We start from the raw sequence: 23,770 nt of genomic DNA, 5'->3' as shown, positions 1-23,770 counted from the left end.
GCTGAAGATACCGGCTCTTCAGTCACATGAACTCTAGATCGGTGCCGGGGCGTTTGGCAAATGACCCCGAAGGAAGAAAAAACAAAGGCAGAGCTGTAAGTGTCGGGGTGGGTTCTTTTTTTGTTAAACCGCGCTCTTCAGCAGCCGCAGCAAAATGACTCAGCGGCGGCGCCTCTGCTGGGGCTTTTACTTGTTGAAATTTCACTTTTGAAAGCCGAAGGGAGTTTGTCTTTAACGAGGTGACCGGTTGAATTGTACTAACGTGGATGTTAGGAAGAACTTCCGGCTGCATGCGTTAAAAATACAGAAAGCTATGCTTTTACCCATTCCTTTTATTATAGAAGCAACTTTATAAGTGATTTTTCTGAGAACTTGTATTTAAAATTTCTACTGCTAGCTCGATTTATTTGTTTGAGTAGTAAGAAAAAGGCACTGTTTATCGTGACAGTATAATTCTGTATTTTTCTAAGTTTTCTGACATTTGAGTAATTTGTGAGTAATTTCATACCAGTGGGAAACAGCAGTATAATGTGTTGATAACCAAGTTTTGAATACAGCCGAAACAATCGGCTAAATTCCTACAAAATGCCTGAAGCCCTGCCCAAAGCCTGTGTTAGCTGTGGGTACGGTGTATTTCCCAGAAATATTTAAAAAAAAAAAAAAAAAAATCTGCCTTAAGTAAGCCTTAGCTATAAAGTTTGCCTGACTTTCTGGTTGTTCAGAGGATTTTCCTTCGGGTGGTGACCTGACACGTTCTAAAGCATCATCTGCTGTGAAGGCAATGCAGGATGACAGGATTAAAGCTTCTGGAGGAAATCATGTTTGTTCTTGAATGAAACTGGAAATGGTGTAACAAAAAGGAAAGGCAGGAAGAAAGGTAGCAGCCATGAGTAAGAGTTTATAAATGCAGGCCTTATTCATCATGCCTGGGCAAGGGGGAGACTGCTAAGGGTGCTGTTAGTCACACAGATTGCTTGCCTATCTGGGATTCTTTGTGGGGTACTAATGAGGAGAAATATTAAAAAACCAACCAAACAAACAAAAACCACCAAAAAAACCCCCAAAAAACCAAACCACCAAAAAAACCCCCACCCTAGTCCCCTTCCCCCAAGCATCACAACATGTGCTGCGCTTGTGACTGTCACTGCTGGTAGTAAGACACTGCAGAAGTGAGCTAGAATACTGATTAGACTTTTTAAATCTGTATTGATTGTTGTCCCACTTTACCTTTTACAACTTAATTTGCAGGTTCACATGAGAGCTCAAAAATCAAGTAAAGAACAGCAGTTTGATGTAATGAACAAACATTACAAGCAGCTTGAGAGTCGCTTGGATGAGATGCTCTCTCGGATTGCTAAGGAAGCGGAGGAAATCAAGGACTTGGAGCAACAGCTCACTGATGGTGAATTTGTCTTTTTGTCTTGCAGTATTTGTTGTGCCTAGGATAACATGACAATAGAATTGAGGATTCAGTTTTGTTTATCTGTGCTTACATACAGAATGTGTAGGAAGAGGTTGAAAACTATTCTTAACTGATCTAAAAGGAGACTTCATGTACCTTTTTTAAATTTTTTTTTTTCTAAGTCACCTCACTGATATGTGGTCAGGGGATGTAGTTTGCAGGATTTTCTTTCTTTTTTTTTTTTTTTTTTTCTTAAGGTGGGGGGAAGCAAACAACTGCTTTGATTAAGTGACTGATTTGTTGCTCTGGGGTTCAGGATCAAAATGTCAAGGCAGGAAGGCCCTTGATCAAGTCTGAACTGAGTGGTTGGTTACTTGACATAACCTTGTGATCTGCGATTTTGTTGTCACAGCAGAAGAAAGGATTACTCTGCTTTTAATTGTATGAGTGAAGTCTTAATAATTCAGTACCCTTATGATGTTGATTTTTCATTTCTACTTCAGAGAATAATCTAAAATATTAAAGAGCTGTTACGTAGCTAGTACTTGAGCTGCCTGAGATTCATTCATATGATGGTAGCCTCTCTAGAAGTGTCTCTTACATTCTGTGCCTCAATTTGGTATCTGAGTTTGGGAAACTGACTTAATGACATCAGTGACCTAACCTCATGTGTCCATTTACCATATACCTAGTCTATGTGAAAAGAAATATCCCAGAAAAGAACATGAATAGAAAAATTGAAACAAAATTGACTTAGGTGTGAAGGTAGTAAATGTCATCTTAAATGGGGGGTGGGAATGCACAAAGAACTGCATTTTCTTTTTGACTCTTCCAGTGGTCAGGTTAACACAGTACTATGGGAACTCCTAGCCTTTAAAATACAACATAGGCATTTTCTGGTTACGTTCCAGATACTACTTGTTACTGTGTGTTTCAGTAGGTGAACATCTTAAAGAAGATTAAGAAGGGCAGTTTTGTTTGTTTCATAACTAAGTGTGGCTTCCTAATTATGTCAAATTTGTTTTGCATTTCTGCAGGTCAAATAGCAACAAATGAAGCACTGAAAAGGGATTTAGAAAGTATTATCAATGGATTACAGGAATACCTGGAAAGTGTTAAGTGTCAGGCAAAACAGGCCAATGATGAGTGTAAGGAGTTGCAGAAGGATAAAGAATCTTTGCTACAAAGACTGGCAGATCTGGGGGAGGAAAGAAACAACCTGGAAATAGTTGCCATGGATGCAGAAAATATGAGAAAAGTAAGGCTTAATACTGTGTTTCTTCCCAAAAATTCAGATACCTAAGAATAAACTTGAAAAAGAAATAAGCAAATTACCAAATTGGGAATAGCAAAGCAGAGTTCCTTGAAAAAAAATATTGTTTTGATATGGTAACTTCAATTAGATGTGCCCATGCACATTAAGAACAGACTTTGGCCTTTAAAACCAGTTGCAAGAGACATACAGTAAGTCCATACTTTATGGAAGGTGTCTTGGAAATGCAGGCTTTGCCTTTCGTACGTTACTAAAAATGGATTTGCAGTCAATATCACAGTGAATTGCATTAGTGAAAACTGTGGGCACTAGCTGAGGAGGTGTGTGTTATTAGCTTGCATCTGTCCTATCAGCTAATTGCTTAGAGAGCTGCCTTACTATCCTGATAAGTTTTATGTAAACCTTAACACACATTTGTCTCTGGTATTACTTTAAGCTACACCTTGCTAACTTGAGTGCAGATTTTCGTACAGTCTGTCCCAGACATGACCTTTGTATGTGGTAGTGCCACCTAGCTTTAGGTTTCAGTGTTCAGTGATTAGGGTTAATGTGTCTGTTTTGATCTGTCTGCTGTCACATCGATTGAGGAGTTCCTGAGTAACAGAGGAAGAGAGGCAATGTACTTTAAGAGATCCTGGCTCTACTGTGTACATGTTTCTAAAATGAATGTAAAATTCCAGGAAATTACAATGCTAGAGAGTGCACTCCAAGAGCAGCGAGAAATAAATGAGTCACTTAGAGATGCACAAGGGGACATCAGCGCCTATGAGGCTGAACTGGAAGCCCAGCTAAGAGACAGAGACATGGAAGCCAATCAGCAAAAAGAAGAATTGGAAAGATTGAAACAACTTAGCCAGGTAAGAACAGAGCTTTTACATTGCCAAGGGGATGATATATCCCAGGACAAGGGACGACCAAACTTTTCTCCATACCATGTCTCCAGTGCTGACTTGCAAATAATTGTTGGTTTAGGTGTGCCCCCAGATGGAAGGTAGTGTCAGTTTGCTAGGACTTGTAACTGCACTGAAGCAATGTGCAGATCATCCGGGGACCCAGTAAAGAATATTCACCATATTTAACAGAAAAGTAATAATCTGCATCTTTTTGGAAAGAGATAAACATGCACACATCAAAGAAATAGCAGTAAAGCAATGACACTCTGAAAAGTAGCGGGTGAAAGAGAGTTTGCCTTTGCTTGTTGTAGTAGAAATAGAGTTTTATAGAAAATATACTTTTTTTTTTTTTTTTTGGTCATATAAAGTAGTAGCTTTCTGCTGGGGAAGAAGAATGTATGCTTGTGCAATGTACAGTCCCATTGTATCTTACTGTTGGGGATCCTCATTTGGATTCGTGGATGGTGATGATGTACAGTAACTACTATCTTGGTTCAGTTTCTATTCATCACAAATCAGCATGGTGGGGTTTTTTTGCAAGACGTATTCCAACTGCACGTTCCAGGTTGCAGGCAGAAATAAAAACGTGAAACAGTAAAGTGTGGTGTTCTGTCTCCAACCCTTCCAAGTCTTTTAGGTTTGATGCTTCAGAAAAACTTGAAAGCTCTCTGTAGATCACTGATAAAATGTAAATCTGTCGGTTACTTGTCGGACATGCCCGTGCTAGGCCTAGATTAGAATTTACAATACAAGTCATGATGATGACAATATTTTGGGAAATATACCTGTTACCTATACATGATGGGTTGGATTTGGGATGGTTGGAGTTCTGCTGGTTTTTTTAGGAGGCGTTGTCATATTGTCACTGTTTCAAGAAATATAGCTGTTGTGTATTTGGGTGATGGTTGGGGGTGGGATATTAATCTGAGGTTTTTTTGTGTTTGCAGATGGAACTGTCAGCCCTGCAAGCTGAACTTGAAAAAGAAAGGCAAGCATTAGAGAATGCTCTGACCAAAGCACAACTAGCAGAAGAGAAGGAACAACAAAACTATAAGCTCCTTTCTCAGTTCAAACAATTGCAGGTGAAGTATTTGTTGCCTTTTAAAAGTTACCTGATAAGCAGCATATTTCCGCACTCCCCAAGGAGAAAGTGATGAGAATTTTAAAGGATTCTGTGTGAGTCTTGTAGTATTTATGACTTTTCCTGACTTCAGTTTTCTTGTCTAGAGACCCTACACCATAGTCTTTTTATCTGTCTATTTTAGATATTTAGATTGACCTTTGAAATAATTTCAGAGCTGCTCAGTTATATTGCAAAGGGACTGATAAATTGTTGTATGTATCTTAATTTCCCACAAGCTTCATCTGGTACATGTCAATAAGAAATCTATTTGGATGGAGAAGAAAAAACTGACGTAATACCTAAAGTGGAATTTATTGCCTCTGTTGAAAGCTGTGATCCTGAGGAATATTACTTAATTGCCATAAACCAGTAATGGCATCCAAGTACAATAGGCAACAGAGCCTGTGATCCTTGAACTCACAGGCATTTCATGAACTGCATAGGTGTACAGAAACATCTCTAATACAGTGTCACAAATCGGTGCCTCATCTTAATGGAGATTAGAAACTGAGTGTTCCTTTTCCTAAAGCTGCTTGAAAGGCTCCATCAACAGGATTTCTATAGGCAAGAGTAACATACTGGGTTCAAGTATCTTCAAGTTCATATCTTCAAAATATGGCTGGCAAAAAAAAAAACAACTTTTTTTTTTAAGTGCTGCATGATTAAAGCAGTTTCCCTCGTTGTGGGAAGGCTGGGTTCAGTCCTCCTTTGTATCCATCAGATTCTTTTTCTTATCTCACATACTCCTCGGAGTGTACAGTGACCACCAGAATCGAATAGAGTAGCTCATTTGGAAGGGACCTACAATGAACATCTAGTCCAACTGCCTTGCCACTTCAGGAACAGCTTATAGAGGATCCTCACCAGACATTAGCACTGTCATTGTTGCTGAAGCTTGCCAAGAGTTCAAGACCAGTGGGGCCAGGACAAGTGTCACTCCTTGGTCTAGTGGCTGGGACAGTGTCTGCAATTGTTCCATCCTCTATTATGGACAGATAGTGTGACAGGCTTCTGTATGCCACTGGGCTTTGCTTACGTAAAGACAGTACTTCCTTAGCTTAAGGAAAGGATAAGATCATTTTTGAACTGGCGTTTAAATACTTGTCAACATAAAGGGAACTGAAAGGCAAAGATTGTTTGGGGTGTTCTTGTTTTGTTGTTGGTATTGGTTCAGGCCACACTGAAAAAAATGTTTGGACTCTATTTAAAAAAACAGAACAAACAAACAACACCCCCCCCAGCCCCCAAAAAATCCCAACAACAACAAAAACCCCAAACCAGACCTAGGTATTATAAAAATTCTACCTTTTATCATTTGTGCTTTTGTTTGCTTATGGTTGTGTGGGTGGGGTTTTTTTTGTCTGTTTCTTTTTTAGGGAGACAATAATCTCCTGAAACAACAGCTTAAAGATCTTCAGAATCAGCTAAACCATGCAGTTGGCAACTTAATTCATCCTGAGGAAGTCTTAGCTCGTATAAATGAACTCAAGCAAAATCTTCGGACAGGAGTTGGAGAGACTGAGTGAGTAAAATAAAAGTACAAACAGTGTTAGGTTTGTGCATGTGAAAGTGCTAAGTACATGACAGCAACAAGGTATGTGTGCTGCATCCTACTCAGTGCGCCTTGGGGCAGTTCAGACATGAACTTCAGCACCCTGTGGTTGTTAAGGGAGCAGCACCTAAGCTCAGTAATTATGTTACTGAGGGAAATATACAGTTGTCTTGGGTCTCACTGCAAGGGACAGGGCACACTTCCCCCTGCTCCCCCTTTTGTCCCCAGCAACAAAGAATGGTAATAAACAAAGACAGAATAGTATAAATCGAGACGGGGTGGAGGTCTGTCTGTGTAGCATAACGTGTTCAGTGCTGCACCTGTATCATTTACATGGGATGTCTTAAATATAAATACTCTTATATTAGGCTTTGTTATTTCAGTATCTGTTAGCACAATTTTAAATCACTGTTTTCTGTCTTGGAACCTGGATTGTTTCTCTTTCAGATGTCAGAATTCAGCTGATGTTTTAGGGAAAAGCCTTGCGAATCTGCAGAAAGAATTTAATGACATCCTTGCTGATGCTCAAAGGGAAAAAGAGAAAGCATGGGCTAGACAGAGACAATTGCAGGAAGAAATGGTGTCCCAGCAGGAAAATCTGGAAGAAGTACAGGAGAAATATAGGCAGGCACGTATCAAACCAACAAAAGCAAGAGTAAGACAATTTCAGCTTAGTCTAAAAAATGTAACTTGCAGCTGAAGGATCAAGTTTCACTAGGGAGGAAGCTTTGCTACCCTCCATCAATCGGAGAAGTAGAATTTTACTGAAGGTAGACAAATTGAATACGTTTGCTTGTCAGAAACACATTGACAACTTGGGTCAGAGCAGGGTGCTGTTACTCATGATTAGAACAGGAATATTAACCATTGTTAGAGTTTTGATTTTTCCTATTGTGTACAAATCTAAGTCACATAGTAATTTTCATTATAAAGAAAATGTAAGCAGGCAAAAGCGTCTGAAGAGGAAAACAAAAAATTGACTGCTTTCATACTGTGTATACTGTGAAATTCTGGTTAAAGGAGTGAAATCATCCATTCTTGTTTTCTTTTTAAAAGTGTTAAATCGGGTATTTGACAGGACACATGGTCCTTTGCAACCTTTTGTTGGCTTCTATTATATAAAGCTTGCAAAAATGTTGCTTGGAGGAGAAGGGTTTAATGTGCATTAAAACTTCCACAAGCAATCTCTAATTTTAGCTGTATGGTAACAAAGAGAGGCCCACTTTTTGGTGTTCATGTAACATTTTTTTTTTTAATAGTCTTTATGATTTTTGCCTGACTATTTGGTGAATTAGAATTTAGACTCAATGAAAGGTCTCAGAGGCAGCAAAGAATTTAATCATAGGTAGAAAAATATAGCCAGTAACCTCCTTGAAACATTGTTATACATCCTACTATTGAAATAACTTGTGCACTTTTAAAATGTAGTAGTTACAGTGGCAAAGCAGTTCTTTTTCCTTCTGGTACAAAGTAGGCTGGTAACTGCATTTCCCAAAAAGTTATTTCTGTAAATCATTAAAATAGGGTGGCTTTTGGTTGAAAAATTTCTGGCTACTCATTCTAACTTATTTCTCTTATAGGTTAAAGCTGAAAACAGGCAGAATAAGAACAAGGTCCACCAGTTAGAGAATGAAATTCAACGTTTACATGAAAAAATAAAGAGCATGGAAGAAATTCAGGGCCTTGCTGATCAACAGCTCCAAGAGGCAGATGAAGAGAAAGAGACTATTCTTGCTCAGCTGGAAGATTTAGAGAAAAGGGTAGGAATGAGTAAGGACAAGTCTATGCACTGTGTGTGCTCACAAAAAGAAGATTCAAAACCATCTGAATTATTTCGCTTTCTAAGATAGATCAAGTACAGGAAGAACATGGAGGTTAAATATAACATCTTTCTTTTCCTTAAATTGTATTGGTTGTCCTTGCTTTAGGTTTCTTTTCTGTTCCTTCTGTGGACACAATACAAAAAGGGATATGCGTGGGGAAAAAAGTCGTAACAACAGAAAGCCTTTCGTCTGTGCTGCTTTTTACTTGAAACTTATAAAACCTATTGTTTTCCTGGTTCCAGAAAAAAATAGAAGATGCCAGGGCACAAATGCAACTTGTCAGTCTAGATAAAGAACTGAAGGAATTGAAGAGAGCAATCATCACTTCAGATCAACTGGCAGCCACGGAGCTCTCCATTGCTAAAAATCAGCTAAAGGCTCTTCACGGGACTGTTCTCAGAATTAATCAGGAGCGAGCTGAGGTAAATCAACACTGATAATTGCTTGTATATAAGTAGTGCTTTCTAATGCCATCATAATGGGAGCGGTCCTGGTGGTGTCTTTTAATTCAGGTTCAAAGCATTATTCTGAATTGTTTTGCTGTACAGGAGCTCTTGCTTCAGACAGAGTCTCATCTTGAAATACAGTAGATGAATGCCTGAGCAAATTTGGGTATGGACAGGCTTTCTTGCTGTGTGTTAGAAGGTGAGGGAGAGACAAGTTTAATGTCTTATCAATTGAAAGTCAAACAATAGATAATAGATAGTGACATAAGATGGAAAAGCAAAAGAAGGGACTATGGAAGTTTGTTCTTAGACTTCCAATCTTTCAAACGGAGCCATTTTTGCTACATACTACCACCTCCTCTGTAGAAATACTGTGAAGCTAAAGGAGAAACATGATTTTACATAATCTTTGCCAGTTTCTGGAATTTTAGAACAGCCAAGTGCTGATACTTCTTATTAGTCAGCTTTTCACAAAGCTGCATGAGACATCTGCAAGCTTGTGAAGTATTCTTGCAAACCAAAGCTCAAACCAAAATTTCAATTTTAGGAGATTGAGGAAGCCGAAGAGTTCTGTGCTGAGGCAGCTCGTGCAGCTCGGGATCTTGCCAGAGCAGAAGCAGAAATAGAATTGTTACAACAACTCCTCAAGGAGAAGGAAGGACAAGTAGGTTGCAGTGATGTTCGCTCTATATTATATGAGAAGGATTAAATACTTAGATCTGTTGGTTCAATGAGTTTCTGAAAATGCCGTATTTAGAGGTGTCTGCCCTGCCCTTTTTCCTCAAGTTTTCCCAAGTCACAATGCTCTTCCCTCCCCTGACATCTGCCAAAGAACAAAATGAAAAGCTTACTGACTGGAGTAGCTGACTTTGAAGGAAACTTAAATGACTTTATGTGGCTGTGTGTGTAAGTCTTGGTCATACGAGGGGGTGGGAAGAACAATTTTGTTGCATCAAAGTGGTACATGCGTTTTGCTGAGTGAGCATTTTAGTAGGCATGGATGGGCATGTTTGAAAAAGTTTTAGCACAGCCTAACTTAGACTGAAGTGCTTTGCTTTGATTTAAACTTATATTTTAAATAGTTTCAGCATGAAATGGAGAAAGCTGGTGAGAAGACTATTGCATCGAGCTCTCAGAAGTTTGAAATTGATAAATTAAATGAAGCTATGGAGCAACAAAAAGCAGAAATTGACCGTTTAAGATGGTTGTTGGATAACGTTGGGACAGGTAGTCTCTTTTTTATCTCCATTTCTTGCTGATAAGCATGAATACAGAAGGCTTCACCTTCTTTTCCATATTTCTTGCTGTTTGATCTGAGAGCTCTGGAAGTTTATTATGGGAGAATAAACTGTTGAGGATACCTTCCTGTATAGTTCCTATACAGGATACATTCAGTCCTTAAGTCACTGTTGCTTCAGTGGGTTCTCTGTATCTACGTATATGAAGCAAACAGCAAGATGGAACTTACCTGAAGTAGTGTTTCACTGTGCATTTGAAATGCTGAATGCAGTATTTAAGACTTAATTATTTGCCTTATATGCCTATAAAACTGTGATTAATTTACAGCTAACAAAGACGAAATTGACAGCTTACAAGATGAAATTGCTGCGCTCAAAAATGTGCTTTCATACCAGAATGATTACATCACCGGTATAGCAGATCCATTGAAAAGAAGGGGATACTGGTACTATGTGCCATCATCACAGGTCAGAAATAGAAATCCTATTATGTGGAAAGCCATTTGATATGGGAAAGTCCGTTATAAACTTGCTAGGTCTGGGAGAAATTTAAGAAAAAGTATTGGCTGACATGTAAGAGAAATACTGAAACAACCCATACACAGATGTTCCCTGATAAAGCCTGGTACTGTGTAGTAATAGGAATCTAGTACACATAAAATCCGGAGACAACTATTCAAAATGCAGTACTGTAAATTCATTTAGGTGAAGGTTAAAAAGGGACATTACAGACAAACACTTCTTGCAAAACAGCATTTGTCTGAATTTTTAGAGAAATATTGTTAAAATATATTTAATGCTCTCTTTTGAAGCAGCACCATGCTTGGAAGTGAGAGAAAGCAGAGTATGTATAACCTGTTCTTGAAAAACTGAGTGTCTACAACAAATAGTTTATTTTATGTGATTTGTTATTTCTAGATTAACAGGTATTCTTTTTTCTTTTAGGCTTCAACTCCTGCTTCCCACAGCACAAAAGATTCTGGAGTATGTTTACAGTGTTGTGGCACCTCCCCACCCAGAAGAGGGTGCGGCCAGGACGGGCAGTGCAGGAAGGAAGATTTGCCCAATCAAGGAGGATGTTGGGTTTATTCCCCAGTCAGAAATAGGTTGTACAAAACAAATTCTGGTAAAGGTAAGTCAGTCTCATGGTCTCAAAATTTTAAGGAGCATACTGACGATGGACTTGCTTAGGGCTCATAGTGGATTTTTTCGATGTGCATGAGTGAATTGTAAATGTTTATTACTGATGAAGTCGTTATTCAGTTTAAGCAGTGTTTGTTACATTTTTGTACATTACATAGAATGTGTGTGATTTTAAAATGTGCATTTGAAAAATACATTTTACTGAAAAAGTGATTAAAAATATCTTTTTTTTTTTTTTTTTTTTTTTTTTTTTTCTTTTTCTTCTTTTTGGTAAAGATAGAAGAGCAAAAGAAGATAGTGAAGGAAATGAAGAAACTCGTGTTGCCAAAGACCCTCCTTTTGTGCCACCACCTGGGACAGTTATTTACACAGTCCTTCCAGACGGTGCTCCTGTACCTCAGGGAACCGTGGTTTATGGCCCTCCTCCTGCAGCAGCAAGCGGAGGTTCAGTTGCTCCTGGGTCTGTTATCTACGGCCCGCCTCCTGTGGGAGCCCAAGTTGTTTATGGCCCTCTTCCTCCAAACTTCACTGTCCCGCTCATTCCTCTTGGAGTGCTTCACTGCAATGTGCCTGAACATCACGATTTGGTAAGGTGCAGAGCTGTAAGCTGCAGGTTTAACCATAGGCAACTGACTTAGGAATGGAGGAGGAGCATCTTTATAACATATGCTTTCTCAAAAAAAAAGCAAAAAGCAAAGCCTCATTATCACAGATTGGGTAGTCTGGTTTTACACAAAAATAAAAAAGTCTGCTAGGAAGGTTCTGGATCTGATAAGAATGCTCTGTCTTCAGTGTTAACAGTCCAGTCTTTGCTATCTGTAGCTGCTCCTTGTGTCTCAGGAAGACTGACGTAGAAAATAGGTCTTGATTTTGTTGTTCTCTTTCCTGTATGTAGGAGAGTGAAGTCTCAAGGCTAGAAGACACTGTGTATTATTTAAAGTCTCAGAAATACAAAGATAAATTGTCAGAAGCAGCTGAGCATAAATGCAAAAAAGAGGTGGAAAAATTGCATCAAAACATTGAAGAACTCGTGCAAGAAAGAGAAGAGTTGGAACAAGAAGTAGCAGAGCTACGAAGAGCAGCTCAAAAACATAACAAACACAAGTAAGAATATTGCATTAGAATGCATTTAAAGTAAGCGTGTGGAAATACCTGAACTTTTTTCCAGAAAAAGTTAATTTTGACTTGTTTACAATTAATGTTCTTGGCTGTACAGTATTCGTAATGGACTAGCACTTCAAGAGGCTCTGGGCCTCTGGAATTTTGTATTTTAATTCCGTGTCTTTCTTCCTGACCTGTAGGGACTTCATTGAAGGGTATACTGACAACCTTATTGCAGAATTGCAGCTAGAAAAATCTCTGAAACATCATGAAGATATTGCAGATGAAATTGAATGTATAGAGAAGACTCTTCTGAAACGACGAGCAGAGCTTAGAGAGGCAGATAGGCTACTTTCAGAAGCTGAAGTGGAACTTGAGAGCACACGGGGGAAAGTAAGTAAAGCTGTAACTCGAAATGCAGAAGAACTTGCTTGTTGTGTTAAGATTGTTTTAAGCTGAGGATTTTTGTTTGACTAAGCAGTTTATTTTCACTTGGATAACCTGAAGCCTTTTAAAATGCTTCTATTTGGAAAATATGTCACCTTGCTAAAAGAAAATGTTTCAGTCCTTGCCAAAGAGGAGGAAGCTTTTCTGTTCTAGACAAGAGAGGAGAAAAGGTTCTACTTCATGGTATACGAAGGGAGAAAGCTCAGGTGGGATATTCAAGCTAGGAGGAGGTCATCTTTAGACAGCTAACCGGCAGGGTTACGGATGTGGAAAGCGTAAGATGGAAATGTTTTGTCTCGAAAATCTTCAATTTTTGCTCTAGACTAAAGACACTATTCAGAAGTACAATCATGCCAAACAGCATTTGTCCTATACCGAAACTGAGGCAAAGGAACTAGAGCGAAGGGCTCAGGAAGTGGCCATTAAACTTGTGAAAGCAGATCAGCAATTAAGGTACGCTGTTCTTGTCAGTTTGTATCAAATGGGGATGAGGAGAACAAGATGCTTTCAAATATCAAGACAGTGGTTTTGGAGAGGGAGGACTGTTAAAATGTTAATAATAAAAGGCGTAAATGCTTCTTTAGGTTATTACAGGCAGATACAAGGGATTTAGAACAGCATAAGAGGGAACAAGAAGGTATTTTGAAGGAAATCAACCAAATGGTGGCTGCAAGAGACTCTGAGTTCCAGTCGTTAAACCAGAAGATAGAAATGCTAACTGAAAGGTAAGTATTTTTAATTTACCATAAACTGTATTAGATAAAATAAAGATGTCCTTCTCTGGTAAGTTACTGCCTAAAGTATTCTTGTTTATTCTGAGTCATGTGTTCATCCTCACTGTCAGTCTTCAGAAGCTTCAAGGAGATATTAAAGTTGCAGAAGGTAATGAAGAACATCACCTCCAAATCCTTAGAGAAGCAGAAAACCTTCTTCACGGCAAGAAAACTGAACTGGAAAGATTAAAAGATCAGGTAGGGCTTATCTTACTAACTCTGGACTATCAATTTTATTGGTTTTGAGGTAACAAACCTGAGAAGAATCTTTAAGTTCTGAACTGCCTTGTCTGAAGAATTTCATTCTTAAGTTTATTTTAATGTTGGTAATTTGAATTCTCCTTGTTTTGTCTCAATAACAAGTATGATCCCAATCTCGCTGGCGATTCTGCATAATAAATGTGACTGCAGAGTTCTCGATGACAATTCTTACTGCATTTCAGAATAAGAAACTTAACTCTCTGAGGTGCAGGACTGCACTGTCCAGATCAGACCTTAGTCTTTAGTACTGGCTGTATTACACAGGTTTAGCAAATGCAGCTCATTGCCCTGGTGGGATCCTTACACGTTATACAACTCAAATCTCTGTCAGGGAACAATGTCCTGCACTTGTTGTTGTGCATGTGTGTAGCCACAAAAATAAAAACCTTCAGACACTTCTTCTGTTAAACTTCTACCTTGTAGATTACTGCTCAGCAACAAGAGCTCTTGTTTCTGGAGCAACAGTTAAATCAAAGAAAAGAAGAGCTCCATGTCCTTCAAGACTGTATTTCTCAAAAGAAAGGTGACCTCAAAGAAGCTCTTCGAGATGGAGAGACGGAAGCAAATGAAAAACTACGCCAGATAAGAGTAACTTTTCCAAATGAGTTTTCAATACATTGTATCTCTGAAGAACAGCAAAAGAATAGAAGTATCAAAACCATCCCATAAAGTCTGCACAAAATCAATTTTGCTTTCTACAACCTCCCAAAACCCACTGAAAAATAGAACAAGCATGTTTACGGTTTTGTGTGGCTCAGAGCTTGGTCCAGAGGCACAAATAAGAAGTAGAACTCCCTAGTTCCAGTAATACTTACAGGATTGGTCCCTTGAGAACTAAATTACATTAAATAGAAGTCTCTGCATGACTCACTGCTGCTGAGACAAGCAGCTTCTAGAGCAAATCAGTCTGATCAGCGTGTGTAAAACACAACAAAGCTGGTGTAAGTCAGCTGTCTCCATCCCCATTTACTTAGAAAGGATTCTGTACTTCCTTTTTGTTTTATTCCTGGTTTAAGGCCTGCCTGTTGTTCACTTGAATGACTGTGCTCTGGTCAGACTTGTGGATTAAAATCTTTGCAAGATTGCTACTAGAAATTGTCAACAAGCAAGACTTTAACCTAAATATGTGGTATTTTTTGTTTGTTTACACCATTGACTGTAGCTATAAACTCTGGAATTAAATTGACTGGAATACTGGTGACAGACTTTTTAAATTTTATAAATATTTAGAACTTCTATTTAAAGGAGAACTTTATTTACAATGGCATGTAATGGCATTCCTTCTAACACCAATATATTTCCACAGGAAATAAAACTACTTCTGGAGGAGCTTAATGGTGAGAGGAAAGAACTGGATGTCCAGATTAATGAGAAAAGAGCCCAGCTTTCATTCATAAAGAAGGATATTGGAAAAGAGGAAGAAAATCTTCAAGGAATACTTGGGCAAATTACCAAGCATAAGATAGGTATGTCCCTGGCTTTACTAGGTAAGTGTTTTGTGCGGATTGAAAAGAAATACACTCTGAGCTCTTAGTTGTACGTAACTGCGGTCTTCTGTTCCTCACTCCTTTTAAAATATTGTGAACGACTGCAGAGGAAGAGTTCCCTGTAATTCCAGTAGTTTATACAGAGCTGGCTGATTCCCTTTGCTTAAGTTGAGGCAGTGCTTCCGGCTGCTTTGTATTTGGGATGAGAGGTTTTCATGCCAGAGAGAAATGGAAACAAATCTGCCGTCAGGACTCATCAGTAAAGTTCACCCTCACGCGCTGTGTGGTTAGGAGACATGAGCTAGTTGTGCCGCATTCACAGAAGAAGAATTGAACATCAGGATCTGCAGGGAAATGGAGGAATCTCCTTCCAAGCCGTTACATCCTGTCAGATTGCAGAAAGCATAAGCAGCGGCACTTTGCAAATTTTGTACTCATTCTGAAATATTTCCTTTCATTGTTTTATCAGTCAGATACTCTGTCCCAGAATAACTCCCAAGGGAGCAGGAAGAGCAGGACATCCAGGGACCTGCGACTTGCTGGTAGAACAGCATCAGGTGTAATACCTGGTGCCTCTGACAGCAGTTGAAAACAGGAGGAGTTTTTACAGGGCTAATATCAATACAGTATCTCTTAATTTTTCCTTGGTGCCTTTTTTTGCAAATAGAATGCACTCGATGTGCTTGTAATAACATTTTATTTCTTTCATCTTGCTAGAACTGAAACATGTTCTGGAAACGCTGGAGCTTGAAAATAATGAACTTCGAGGTTTGAAACTGCAACATGACCAAAAGGTTAATGAGCTAGAAAAGACTCAGGTTGCAATTCTAGAAGTAAGTATTTCTTCTGTAGCCAATACAGTCACTGGAAGACTAGATATGCATATTCTGTGGTTCTGTTAAGATCTGGGTAACAGAGTCCCTACACTTTTAAATCAATCCGTTCCTGGTCTCATTTCAGCTTATCACAGAAAAGTCTGCTTAGGCCCTTTAAAATAACAGGGGGGGCAGGGTGGGGGGTGTTGGTGCATGTGAGGGAGAGCAGGCAAAAAGACAGAAGGCTCTTCTGTGGCTGGAGAATGATGAATGCTGTTCTCTTAGCATTAGCTTCCACGGTCTTTTTATCTGGATTCCATCCATGTCCTCACTTGCATAGAGGAAGTATGGAAGACAGTTTACTATCTGAGCTGGATCTTCTTTACCATTAAAAAGGTATTTTAGCTCAGCTCGTCTCTTCTTGACAAATACAGACATTCAACTTTGCAGGCAGAGAGATCAGCGGCATCCCTTTGCCAGTCTCATGGTAGCCACAGGATCGTTAGGTCAGAGTCTGGGATAGCCCTCCTTTACTTAGCTGTGTCATTCCAGAAAATCTAACATGCGTTTGCTAAGAGAGCGTTTACAGGCACATATAAGCAGATATTACCTGCTGCTTACCTTTAAAAGACTTTACCTCTTCTCTCTGTACTCTTTCTGTGAAGGACATGGAAAAGAAGGGACTAGTTGACGTGCTCGGTACCCTTCTATTGCCATGCTGAAAGCGGTCACCTTACTGCATTACCTGAGTATCTTGCAGCCCTTCACGTGGTCATTCGCTCAAAATCCCCACGAAGAAAGGAGGGGAGAAAAATGGTGGTTAAACTATGATGGAACAAAGAATGGCACCCCTATCTCCCAGTCCTCATGCTCATAATTGTTGTAACCATCATCATAAATACACTCAAATTAAGCTGGCACTTCAAGCAGTTATCCCTGCTATCTTGCAGTAGTGACAGAGGGTACTCTAGCCTGTGTGCAATCTCTGTGAATGAAAGCTTTTAAAACTGCTGCAGCTAAAGATGTTAATAACTTGTTCTACTCCTTGACCGTATAAATGTGTTGTGCACAATGCCTCCTTTTGTAGGAGAAGTTAAAACTGGAGAATATTCAGCGATTATTTCAGTGTCAGCAAGGGGAAGTAGACTGGCAGGAACAACTACTTGAGAAAGACCGTCAGGAAAATGAACATCTGGTTTCTCAACTGCGTACTCTGCAAAATAATATTGAGTCTTTGAATAAAGAAAAGGAAAAGCTTGAAGAAGACTGTCAGAGTTTGGAAAATAAGTTGTCACAAACCAGAAGGTGGGAGGGAACACTTTTTTTTTTTTCTGCAAAGATCAGAAGTGATGGGAAGTGCCTTGAATGTCTGTTCATCATAATTAAAAGTATAGCTAGAACTCTGAAGTGCCCAATTATACAGAATAGGCCGTTCCTTAAATGCTGTGGAGGCTTTATTTTAAGCATGTCTACAGCAGACTTACAGAAAGTGCTCAGCAATGAAGCTGATGAATGCAACAGCGTTTCTCACCCCATGGCAATGCAATGAGAAACATTCTGAGAAGCAAAATGTTAAAGTCTTCGAACAGGACAGCTGTCTTGCTCTCACGACTGCTAGGTAGCATCATCCCCTTGAGCTGAGAAAACTTTTACTGAAATCCAGCTGTTTCTTAGAGTCCTCACCAAGTCCTTTCAACAAACTGAGAAAATGTATTCACATTTTACAGAGACTTAACTGCTACTGAAGATAGCAGCAGAACTGCTTTGTCCAACATGGAAAAAATGGAATTGGATATTAAAAACCTGCAGCAGGAGGTCGATCTACTGAACAAACAAAAGAAATCACTGAATGGAGACATTATTGTGGTACAGAAGGATCTTCGAGGTAAAGATCAATTTTTGGTTTTAAGCTGTAATACATTTTAAGAGTTCTTGTGTTAAAAGACACTGTAACTGTACTGCATGATATTAATTATCCAACATGCTCAGTTATCTACAGGCAGAAGTTATTTAACATGTCAAAAAGGATCGAACTTCTAGAAACTGCTTTTCTATTGTTTATTCATTTATGAAAAGAGAATTCATTTGTGTAGGTATTTCACATGGCTGACTGACAATCTCTGTCGCCAAATATTTTTCTAGAAAAAAAGGAAGAACTAGAAACGCTGAAAGGAGAATTAAATGATTCCAGGCAACAGCTTCAACTGGTAGAACAGGTGAGTTTTGGTGAAACGCATACTTATTTTCGCGTGGCAAGTAGCTTGTTGCACGGACACAGGGGTGTCACTTACCAAACGGGCAGGCCATCAGCTGTGTTTCATCTAGGCACGCTAGCTCCAAAGCAGACGCTTGCAGAGCTGATAACCAACGGCTCGTTTAGTGCCTCGTTCTTGCTGAGTTTGGAGGGGTTTGACCTACGCTAGGTACCTAACCAAACAAGACTTCTGGTTTGGGTCTTCTGTTTAAGTGGCAACTGGGATGACTCTCCTAGTCAGATTGTTAGGAGCGTGTGGCGCTTTTTGGTTTTATTCTTGGGTTGTTTGGTTTGATGGGGGCTTTGGGGGGTTTTTTGGTGGATTTTTTTTTTTTTTTGGTTTTGAATTTAACAACTTCTTTCTAGAAAACAATCCAGAATACGGAGGCAAAATCACCCTGGTTTATTGTTGTATAGGAAGAAGATCCTTTTTTAAAAAACAAACAAACCAAACCCAGCATCTTCTGGCTTTTCATCTGGTGGTTCCTATTGTGTTAATTCACTCAGTGCTTGGTTTAAATGGAACATAATCTTCGGTGTGGTTGGGGCGATAAGTTATGTTCTTTCAGATGTAGGCCTTCCAGCCAGAGCGCTGTTACTCTCACCAGCTGGTTGTGTCACCTGATTTTGTTTTATATTGCAGGATTTGAAAAATAATACAAGGCATCAGGATGAGTTGCTTAGAGAGCAGGCAACCCTGAAAGAAGATATCCTAGAGTATTTAAGGAAACGTAAGGATTGCCAAGAGAGACACAAAAAGAGGGAGAACCAACTGCAGCAGCTCCAGAAAGAGATCGAAGAGAAGGAAGCAGAACTAGCCAAGCAAGAAGCGGTAATGAGCCCGCCGACTTGCCTCGCTTTCACCTGACCCCTAAAAATAATGCAGGCTCAAAAGTTTTGGGTGCAAGTTTAGTAATAATGTACCAGTGCTTTAAGAAACATGAAGCCTCATTTTTAGGGGAATAGCGTTAAACAAAAAGCCTTAACATTCAGTTATGCTTTAGTGAAAACCACTGTGTCACAACAAAGGACTGTGTCTTCCTTGGCAGTGTCACCTTATACTGAACTGAGAACAAAACTGCTGTAAAATCAGCGCAGAGCAGTGAGTGCAGGAAGGGCGAGCGGAGCGGAGGGCGCTCGGCCCTGTGGTATCTTGGCTGCTGGTGTGGCTGAGGAGATGGACTAGTGCCGATTATTCTCTGTAACTCTGTTTTTATCAGCTGCCAAGATACTGTTCAGAGAACTTCTTCCCATGCTGTTGATATCTCTTGGGAGATGGGCAAACTATGTCATGTACCTGAAATGATACACAGGATTTCAGATGAAACTAATCAAAACTTAACTCCAGCTGCACTCCGTAATTCCAAAACTAAGCAGAAAAAATTCCAGGGCTTTTTTATCCTGAAGTTTCCTTTTGATTTTGAGTGGATTGCTATTGGCAGCTGGCTTGTGTTCTTCTGTGCTACGGTATTTCTGTGCAAAGCCTATCAGCCCCTCATGAAAATTAGGGCTTAATCATATATTCCTGTAGTAATATTAACTTACATTGGCTGAGCAGTGTCGACAAAGTGTTGGCCAAAAGAAAGACCAGGGGGAGTGGTACTGAAAATGAGAGGCAAGAAAAGTTGATGAATGGTTTTTGTCAGTAGGGAGCATTAGGCTGCAGCTCTTTGCACTTCATGCTGCTTTACCTTCTACAGCGTCTTTTGGTGATGGTATTTGTTCTCATTGAGTTGGTACCAGTTTAAAGCCTGAAGTGGTGGTGTTTTTGGCAGATTCTTCATCGCCTCAAGCAAAATTCAGAGCGTGAAGGAAAAAAACTGGAAGAATGCACTGCTAAAGTGAAAGATCAGAAAAGACTATTGGAAAAGGAACTAACGGATCAACAAAAGAAACTGGAACAGGCAACAGCCAAAGTAAGGCTGGTAGAAGAAAACCTCAGGAAGCTGGAAAAGGAGGAGTCCCGATGTGCAGCGCTTGAAGAAACCGTCAGAAAAAGCAGTAAGATTCCTTGCACAAATAAATCGTTACCATTTATGGGTTCTCAGTCTAATGAAACCATTTGTATTTCTGTTAATCTCACTTGGTTTCTAATGCAGCACCTGGATTGACTCTCAATCCTTAAATTGACTTGCTCAGAGAACTGAAATTGTAAAGCTTGGGTGTTCCGTCCCCTCTCACCCTGTGTCTGTTTTTACAAACCATCGCCCGGCACATTCCTGTGTTTGAAAAATACCTCATGGGTATGAAATATGCCAAGACACTTACATTTCTGCTAATCAGGATTTTTTTAAAAAAATGTTGATTACAGAACATCAGCTCTCGGAAAAAGAATTACAATTGCAACAAAAAAACAGAGAAATGCAGTCTCTTCAAAAAGAACTGGAAGTCTCCAAGTTGGAGCTAAACCATCTCCAAGATCAGATAGCATCAGAGAGGAAAAAAGCCGAAAAACAAATCTTGAGTCTGAAAGAAGCAATGAAGATGCAAAGGATGCAGCTTGAAAGAAAATTACATGTAAGACCTGGCTGAGAGGAGAACGTTTGGGGATTTGGGTTACTTTTAAATAGCGAATTGGTGGTAGAACACCCGTTTTTATTGTAGGAAGAACAAAGCAATGCATTAACTTCATGCCTGGACAGAACTTGAGGCAACCAAACGCTGGTATTTCTGGATTGTGCTACAGAACACCTCTGTAGTTATTCCTGTCTAATGCTGTTTCTGCCTTTTAACTGAAATGATGTGGGTTCTCTTGATTCATTTTTCAGCAGTGGATGCCGACAGTAAAAGGCAATCTTTCTGCATTTTCCTAGGAACAAAAGCATGAAAATAACTGTTTGCAGAGCAATGTAGCAGCTGCCGAGCAAGTAGCACACAACCACCACGAACGAGCCAAGCGCCTTATGAAGGACCTTGGCCAGATCCAGCAGGATTATACGGATCTCCAAACCCAGGTATAACTGAGGGGCGGGCTTGAGGGAAAGCTGGATCTTCCAGACAAGTTTATATTTCATTGGTTTTGAATCTTCTCCTGTCCGCTGTATCGCAATTAGAAATAGACCTGCTTAAAATTGCTGTGTGGTTTTTCCCAAATCTGGGAGAAGTTAAGCTTTGTTTGAACGATCAGTAGGATGGGGCAGCTCAGTAATCCCGGCTTAAAAAAGAACAAACCAACTCCAGCAAGTCAGTCGTGTACTGAGTTCTCAGAGTAGGACTGCGAGCTCTAACGCGGTATTTCAGTTCTTCAGCTCTGGAAGGCCGTGGCAGGGTGGCACAGCTGCACAGTGCGTTACAGGCACTGTTTGGGCCTGCTCAGAGGGATCAACCCCTCTCGCCCCGTAAAATGATGCCTGAAAAAGAGACCGTGTTCCGCGGAGGTGGGCTGAGGAAGGTGCTAGTCCTAGCTACTCGTTAAGAGTAATTGGATTTGGGTGCTCCCGAGAGATGTAGCAAAGGCACCGTAACACTTGCTGTCAGCTCTGTCCAGGCAATGCTTCAGTCAGGAATTAGGACTCCGGCTCCTGTTTTGTGTTAAGGTTTGATAATAGGAACTTGGCATATCTGGAGTCAGAATTTATGCAAATCACTAAACATTATCAAAGTTCAAAGCTACTCAGTAGGCTCTTCACAGCTCATCAGTGCTAACCTGGGCCAGCATTTCCTTCTTTTGATACTTGCTTTAAATTAAAAGGTGATTCAGTGTTGTCTGACTCCTTCTCGTCCTTTAATAAATCCTTCATAAATTGTTTCTAAGTCCTTTAAAAATAGGGTCCTTCAGAGAAGGGTGGTGTTAGCAGCTGGAAAGCATTCAAGGAGCCTGTGCAAGACCAAAGTACGAAGAGCTTTAAGTTAGTAAGTTGTGTCTTGACAACTTCAGTTGCCCCTATCACCATGTGAGGGGCCTCACAGGCAACGTTAACCTCAGAATTGGGGCTGCATCTGCCCAGAGGTTGTGTGACTTCTGATTGCAGAAGTCAAGCCGTAAACATCTCAGAAATAACCCTTTTTCGGTTGTGCTGGAAAATCCCTGCGGATCGATGCATTTGTAATGTGACAGCAAAACGGTGGGACTGTTCTATGATGCAGGTTAAAACTCAGGAAGACCTGGAAAAGAGACAAAGGGAAATACAGAACGCAGCAACGTTGCTTAAAGTGGAGGTTGAAGATGAAATTAGGATGGGGTTTAAATCTTCACGCCCACCCTCTCTGGAACGGTTGGAAGATTTGGAAGCATCTTCTGAAGAAAAGGGAAGTCTGCAGTGTGAATCCGAGAACTTAGAGGAGGACGATTCGTTTGCTGCTGCTGACAAAAGACTCCTCTCGTTGGAAGAGAAGCTGAATTTTTCTAAAGTCTTCTTGATGGTAAAACGCTTTCCAGAAGTGCTGCTTGCGCTCCAGCAGTCAGGGTTGGTACCTTTAGCTGTAGCTCCCTTCCTGAATGTGCTTTTGTTTCCAAAAGGATGAACAATGGCGTGGAGAGGCTCTCCGAGAGAAACTGCAGCATCGTGAAGATCGGCTGAAGGTGCCACATCTCTTCCCACTCGTGCTAATACGCCCCCCGGGTCCCTTCTAGAGATAATCCAAACACCCAGGGGCGCGGGGGATCCTCCTCCAGCTCTGGCCTATCCACCCTCTCCGTACTGACCAGCTACGGCCCATCTTTGGGTGGGGACAGGGAAAGAAAGCCTAGTGACTGCATGCTGTATCAAGTTGAATAATTTTAATTAACAGTTAATTGGATTTCTGAGTATTCCAACAAGGTTCCCTCGTTTACATCATACTATGGCATACGTGACAAACGCTGGGTCAGGAGCCCCCGTGATCGCTTTAAGTACGGGTGATGGCCAAGTTTAGTTTGCAGGGGGCTGTTACGCTCTCGTCAAGCAGTTCATGGTAAAGGCCATAAAAATGGAGCTGCTTTCTGACCTGAGAGGAGGTGAACTATTGAAAAATAATTTGCAAACCCACTGCCATCTGCTCGTGGTTTGAGACTCTTAACGTTACATCCCTTACAGTGTGACATTAAGGTCATCGGACTTTTTAAATACAGTTGTGAAAATTACCCTACCTGGATATAAATAGAACGTACGATGTATTTAGGCTCAGCTCCGGCAGTGCATGTCCAAGCAAGTCGAAGTTTTAATCAGAGGAAAACAGCAAACGGAAGGCAGCCTTCACAGCTTGAAGCGACAGGTCGATGCACTGGATGACCTAGTCAGCACCGCGTCTTCGGACTCACAGAGCCTGGCCCGAAGCTCAAGTCTGCTCTCTCTGCGTGATGCTCTGACTTTAACAAAACCACAGGTAATGCTCTGCTGTGTACAGGAATTCTGTGTTTGGTATTGTAATAATTTTCAGCTGGCTGGTGCTGCTGCAGTCACACGCTCACCATCTTAAAGGCACTGCCGGGCTTTCCTGAAGGTGGGCGATGGTGCTGCAGCTGGGTTACGCTGGCAGTGGCCAACTTACCCCTCTCCAAACAAGTTCTCAAAGTTTGTTTTGGTGGGGTTTTTAGGTGGTTTGGTTTTTTTTTTTTTTCCCCTGCTTCATCTTACCTTGTATTCTTTAAAAGCCAAATTTGTCTTTGTTTTTTAAAGCTTAATATGCCTCTCCTAATTGAAGACATTACTTGGTTGCTCAGCCCTGCTTTCACTGCTTTTCCTAGGCTACTCTGACGCGGCTCGAGCGCTTCCCCAGGGGGGGTGCAGCTATTCCAGTGGGGTCTCGGACGTCGCATTC

The 23,770-nt window shown here is 40.4% G+C and overlaps 1 protein-coding gene across 1 annotated transcript in view; it reads left to right on the top strand.

Annotated features, from left to right (window-relative positions):
- Positions 1-23,770, top strand: part of CNTRL (centriolin) — a 35,107-nt gene that overhangs the window by 10,912 nt on the left and 425 nt on the right. The window contains exons 12-43 of the mRNA XM_035888608.1: positions 1,249-1,402; positions 2,440-2,660; positions 3,356-3,532; positions 4,516-4,650; positions 6,068-6,213; positions 6,691-6,871; positions 7,824-8,003; positions 8,309-8,488; positions 9,060-9,176; positions 9,595-9,739; positions 10,079-10,218; positions 10,696-10,882; positions 11,170-11,480; positions 11,789-11,997; positions 12,195-12,387; positions 12,764-12,894; positions 13,026-13,166; positions 13,286-13,412; positions 13,899-14,063; positions 14,782-14,941; positions 15,680-15,795; positions 16,865-17,082; positions 17,505-17,662; positions 17,920-17,993; positions 18,675-18,863; positions 19,807-20,032; positions 20,343-20,548; positions 20,845-20,985; positions 22,118-22,393; positions 22,491-22,553; positions 23,132-23,335; positions 23,697-23,764. Of these exons, the coding sequence (XP_035744501.1) occupies positions 1,249-1,402; positions 2,440-2,660; positions 3,356-3,532; positions 4,516-4,650; positions 6,068-6,213; positions 6,691-6,871; positions 7,824-8,003; positions 8,309-8,488; positions 9,060-9,176; positions 9,595-9,739; positions 10,079-10,218; positions 10,696-10,882; positions 11,170-11,480; positions 11,789-11,997; positions 12,195-12,387; positions 12,764-12,894; positions 13,026-13,166; positions 13,286-13,412; positions 13,899-14,063; positions 14,782-14,941; positions 15,680-15,795; positions 16,865-17,082; positions 17,505-17,662; positions 17,920-17,993; positions 18,675-18,863; positions 19,807-20,032; positions 20,343-20,548; positions 20,845-20,985; positions 22,118-22,393; positions 22,491-22,553; positions 23,132-23,335; positions 23,697-23,764 (5,339 nt within the window). The remainder of the gene's footprint in view (positions 1-1,248; positions 1,403-2,439; positions 2,661-3,355; positions 3,533-4,515; positions 4,651-6,067; positions 6,214-6,690; positions 6,872-7,823; positions 8,004-8,308; positions 8,489-9,059; positions 9,177-9,594; positions 9,740-10,078; positions 10,219-10,695; positions 10,883-11,169; positions 11,481-11,788; positions 11,998-12,194; positions 12,388-12,763; positions 12,895-13,025; positions 13,167-13,285; positions 13,413-13,898; positions 14,064-14,781; positions 14,942-15,679; positions 15,796-16,864; positions 17,083-17,504; positions 17,663-17,919; positions 17,994-18,674; positions 18,864-19,806; positions 20,033-20,342; positions 20,549-20,844; positions 20,986-22,117; positions 22,394-22,490; positions 22,554-23,131; positions 23,336-23,696; positions 23,765-23,770) is intronic.

This window comes from Egretta garzetta, unplaced genomic scaffold (genome assembly GCF_000687185.1).
Source record: "Egretta garzetta isolate BGI_Z169 unplaced genomic scaffold, ASM68718v1 scaffold211, whole genome shotgun sequence".
Taxonomy (NCBI): domain Eukaryota; kingdom Metazoa; phylum Chordata; class Aves; order Pelecaniformes; family Ardeidae; genus Egretta; species Egretta garzetta.
This window is presented reverse-complemented; position numbering and strand designations above follow the sequence as displayed.